Here is a 4,924-nt window from a genome sequence, read left to right on the forward strand (position 1 = left end):
CCAAATTCCCGCGATAAAAACCGTACGCCAACGCGAAGTCCCCTGATTCTACGAGTTCTTTGAGTTCTGCGAGGCCGTCGCATCAGCTCGAAAAGCTCTACGCAGTAGAATCCATGGCTTCCTACGCCGCCGCCACCCCCAAGAAAATCCTCCAATCGGTCACCGTTAGGGTTCCGAAGGGGATCCTCTCGCCGTCGTCTTCCTCAGCGAGCTCTAAAAACTTCTGCAATCGGACGTCCAATCGGATGCATTACCCCTCCAATTTCAAGCGGAGCGCTGCCCCGGCACGGGTTATGTTCTTCCAGAACGAGTCCTGGGACGACTTGCCGAACCCGATCGTCGAATTTCTGCGTGCAGGTTTCGCGGAGCGCAAGGCGGTGGTCAGCGTTGAAATGGAGGGGTCAACGGTGTTGTTTGACTTTGTGCGAATGTTGCAGATTGATTTGGGGGCTGGGAGTCAGAGATCTATCGCTTGGATTGACGTGAACGGCAGGCCCTTCTTCCCTAAGGCGTTTGTCAGCGAGGATTTGGTGGACCGGTCGGATAGTCCGAAGGTCCAAATCAACCAACGGGTCAATGTATCGGGTCGGGTTTTGGGCAAGAGGCGGACGGAGGAAGAGCCGGCGGATGAGGACGAAGTGACATCGTCGATAAGGCCGCTGAGTTCGGAGTGGCCGAATGTGAGGTTGCTGGGAGGAGTTGAGAGGGTTTACACAGTGTGCAGCAATTTGTTTCTCGCGGGGATGAGGAAGGTCGATCTCTCGGCTGCTGTGACGGCAGTTCATCAGTGCGTTCGTGACGGACCGTTGGATAAGGCTCGATTGGAGGTGTTTCAGAAGCAGATTGAGATCACCAAGGCGGCTCGGGGCTCGGCCAATGTTGTATACGCCTGGTGCGGCGTCTCGGGCAGCGATGTGAGAGGCATTTTGACACATGGGTTCGGCGCACCCAGCAAGGTTTCTGGGACGCAGTCGCATGGCGTCGGTCTTCACCTTTCGCATTTATCGGCGCCTTTCATGAGGTAATTTCAAATTTGTGTTTCATTTCAACAATACCAAAAACCCAATTGGAATTATGTGACCAAATGGCCCTCATTCTCCATCTACATTTCTCGTTTATACGGCTTTGACTCGGAGATATTACTGCCGCAGTATAGTCGAGGGTGGCCGTTGCCCAACATTCCCTTTGAATTGTTGATAATTTGATATTGTAATGCTGAATTCTGCAGTTGTGGGCAGTCGGAACGGGATGATAATGGCGAAAAATATGCTATTTTGTGCCGGGTTATACTAGGCAGTGTTGAAAAAATCGAGGCAGGTTCTAAGCAATGCTACCCTTCTAGTGTGGAATTCGATAATGGCGCAGATGATCCTAAGAATCCTAAGTCGTATGTGATATGGTCGACCAACATGAATCGACACGTTCTTCCCGAGTGTGTTGTGACCTACAAATCGAATTACGTGCCAGGTATGTTTCTTTCGATTCTATTTGTTACGGTTGCTTTATTGTGTTTCTTTGTTTCATTGATGATAACTGGTTTTGTTTTGTGGATTTCAGCTCAATTGGGAGGTTCGGCGCGAAGAGCTTACCCTGTAGATATGTTAATTTCGAAGATTCAGAGCTACCTTCCTCCTTGTAAAGTTCAGGAACTGTCCTCTCTGGTTTGCGCGTTGAAGGTGAATCTTCTTTTCACCGGTTCAGAATTGTGGGTCATATTGTCTCTCTGTGTATTATAAAAGATATGAACAATAAAACGTAATCTAAGAATAAAAATGTTTTCGGTGTTTCTCAATGTTGCAGGGTGGAAAGCTGGCGAGAGATGATTTCGTCAAAAAGTGTAGATCAGTTACTGGGGAGCAATTGATGGCATCTGCTCTTAACGACTTGCGTCTCCAGAAGCAAGGTTCTTAGGTTTTGTTTTGCTGGAAGACGTATATAAATGTGTTGTCATGGTGTCTACAATTGATGGAACCATATGTACCCCCCTTCTTGAAATTCATACTAGGATCAGGGTGAAAATGCCCAACCATACAAAACAACGAAAGCTATTCCAATTTTTTTTTCCTGGTTTGCCGAATCATACATGTAGCAAATATGCTTTCAGTTTAGCATTGAAGAAAGGCAGTGTTCATTGTCTGTTAGTACTTGTGTTCTCTTGTTACGTAATTCAACAAAGAAGCCTGCATTGAGGTTGAGACTGGTTTTCCTATATCCAAGGTTGTACGAGAATTAAACATTCTCAAGTATGACAGTTGGTGCTCCTGTGTATGTGAATGTTTGTGCAGCTTATGCTCATGTGCACGAATTTGTGTGGTGTGTTATGCCTGCTGTTGCGGGATTGCTGTAAAGTTCCGTTATTTTCATTAACAAATTGGAATGGCATCTTCTTACGATATTCGCCTTCATGGAAGAGGCTTGTGTTTTGTGTGTGAGTGTGTGTGTGTGTGGGGCAGTGCGGGTGCCTCGTGAGCGTTAAAATTTCAACAACTGAGTGATAAGATTTCAAACATGAGCGCAGCGGTATGCGCCTGGATCTGTTATGATGGCTTATGTGGAAGTTTTGCTTTTCAGAAGAAAGAGTTCATCAATCAGTACTTCGGTTGCTTGGCATGGATGGCTGAAGGTGTATTATCATGCAAGTCAAGGCGGTCTAAAATGTCTCAGTTGCAGATTTGATGAACTTGTTTGCGAGTTGTAACTTGTCCAAATCTTCATCGTGAACTGTGAGTATTTATTTTGATGATCGTTATCTGGCAATTCTGTATATGTTTTGTGTCAAAGGATAGTACATTTGGTGTGGTCTGTGATGTATTATTTCATGTGTTATTCGTAAAGAAAGAACGCTATTTCAAATCAGCGAGGGGCGGTAGACAATTTGGTGCCATAAAGACTTTCTCATTGTTAGTTTTGCAGTTGTGCAGAAATACGCGCCGGAGCTTCAAGCTGCACACATTTTGGAGTGGCTTACTGGTCCCAATCCCAATCTCTATGTCCCTTCTGGGTAAAACAGATCTCCCAACTGGTGGTGGAAACCTGAGTTCAGACCCCAATCCGGTCGCCTTTGAACGTGCAGCCTAATTCCAAATGAAATTGTTATCGTGTAAATGTTATGTCTAAACTGGCAAGTGCTATAACAGGAGCAAGAAATGTGTGAGGATATCGTTTCCCAAAAGACATCGTTTGACAAATGTGTTTAACTGTGAGTTGTAAAAATCCCCTATGCAGTGGAAAACGAGGTGGTCGTACCCTGTGCACAAGGCTCCCGCTTTACGCAAGATCTGGGAGAGGTGAATGTCGGCTAGCCTTACCCCCATTTATGGAGAGGCTGCTCCCAAGTCTCGAACCCGAGACCTACCGCTTATGGGCGAAGGCACTTGCCATCGCACCAAGTAGAAAACGAGGTGGATTAAAAAAATTCTAGGTACGATTTTTCCGATTTAAATAAAGTAGGTTTTACATAAAGAAGATTTGGCTCAGCATATTCTATTCTATACGGGTAGGAGAAGAGCCCAACCTGGTATTCTTAAAAAAAAGAACATAGAGAAATCAGAATCAAGTCAAAATGATACGAGTCAACCCCATCTTCTTCTGTCCAAGATCTTGCCATTTCCATAGAAACTAGATTACGTCTCTTTTCCATCTCCATTCAAGAGTTCTTATATGTTTTCACGCCCATTTGAGACCCAAAAAAATGGACAACTTCCAACGGTATCTCTTCAGTTTTTTTATGACACGTGAAGTACTCGATTGAATACTGAATGCTCAAAAATAAAATTCCACAAAGGTCCTTGTACTCGTCACCAACTAGGTATGTGTGAATGGGCTATACATGCACCACACCCTACCATGAAGTGCTACTCATAATAATTCACCATAAGTGGAATCCTCTCAAGCAACAGAGCTATCATCATCTCTCTTTTGTTGGAAGATCCAACAACCAGAAAAACCCATAAAATAAAATAAAAATAAAACAAATTAATTCATCATCTATTGGACTCTTAAGTTGACTTTTAGGTAAGTATAGCTTTTACCGCACAAAGCCATACATGCACATATCTGACCGGTGAGCAGTTACATCCACTAAAATCAAATCATCGCCACTCCATTTTTGTCCAACAAAAAAATATCTTTCATCAAATAAACGTCAACATTACATGAAATGAGTTCTCATAAAGACGAAAAACAAACCAAAGTCTATCACAGCAATATAAACAACCGGTGCAACGAACAAAATCCGCACAAACGAATATAAACAACCGGCGCTACAATTAATCACTACTCAAGCCCAAACAACCCAAAATCATGCCCCATCACTTCGTTAGCGTGCTAGAAACACTGCCCATTACACCAAACGTCTTATAAAAGTGATTTGTGTACTAGATTGTATTTGCGGCACATTAAAAATTTCCTTCATCACTTGGGCTACATGTTTTCAATGCAATTTGCATTTTGTTACCCCCCACGGCCCACCACCACCCCTAAAGAGTTGGAAAAATGTTTCAACCACATAGGCTTAGTGCCGCAACTTTTCTCGGCCCCACTATTAGGGCAGTGCTCCTATTTTCTTGGTGCATGATCTTGCAGGAGGTAGTGCCAAAGAAAGAAGAACAAATTATGGAAAAAGTAAAACTAGAGGTGTAAGATTGGTGGTTCATGCCACTTAGTACTACGATCTAGTGATATTTCTCTTCATTTATAAGTGAGAGGTCTTAGATTCGGTTTTCGCAAAAGACGAATTTGAACCACATTATTGCTAACATATTGTGAGGCTTAGCCCATCCATTTCCTCTTAGTGTAGATAATATCGTTTGTTTTTTAAAATAAAAAAAATTAATGGTTCATGGAATCATCACCACATCCACTTTTAAACAAAAGATTGGTGGTCCATGGAACCATCACCACATCCACTTCTCTCATATATGAA

General features: G+C 43.4%; 1 protein-coding gene across 3 annotated transcripts; it reads left to right on the top strand.

Annotated features, from left to right (window-relative positions):
* LOC103421342 (probable inactive poly [ADP-ribose] polymerase SRO3) lies at positions 1 to 3,188 on the top strand. 3 transcript variants are annotated; one of them, XM_029107274.2, is made up of 6 exons: positions 1 to 1,021; positions 1,229 to 1,467; positions 1,558 to 1,676; positions 1,801 to 1,903; positions 2,572 to 2,723; positions 2,906 to 3,188. In XM_029107274.2, the coding sequence occupies exons 1-5, from the start codon at positions 114 to 116 to the stop codon at positions 2,619 to 2,621; spliced, it is 1,419 nt and encodes a 472-aa protein (XP_028963107.2). In that variant the 5' UTR covers positions 1 to 113; the 3' UTR covers positions 2,622 to 2,723; positions 2,906 to 3,188. The 3 variants fall into 3 exon arrangements, with proteins under 3 accessions (XP_028963107.2, XP_028963106.2, XP_028963108.2); XM_029107273.2 differs by having other exon boundaries at positions 2,914 to 3,188; XM_029107275.2 differs by having other exon boundaries at positions 2,922 to 3,188.
* The last annotated feature ends 1,736 nt before the right edge of the window (positions 3,189 to 4,924 follow it).

Source organism: Malus domestica, chromosome 08 (assembly GCF_042453785.1).
Source record: "Malus domestica chromosome 08, GDT2T_hap1".
Classification (NCBI taxonomy): Eukaryota; Viridiplantae; Streptophyta; class Magnoliopsida; order Rosales; family Rosaceae; genus Malus; species Malus domestica.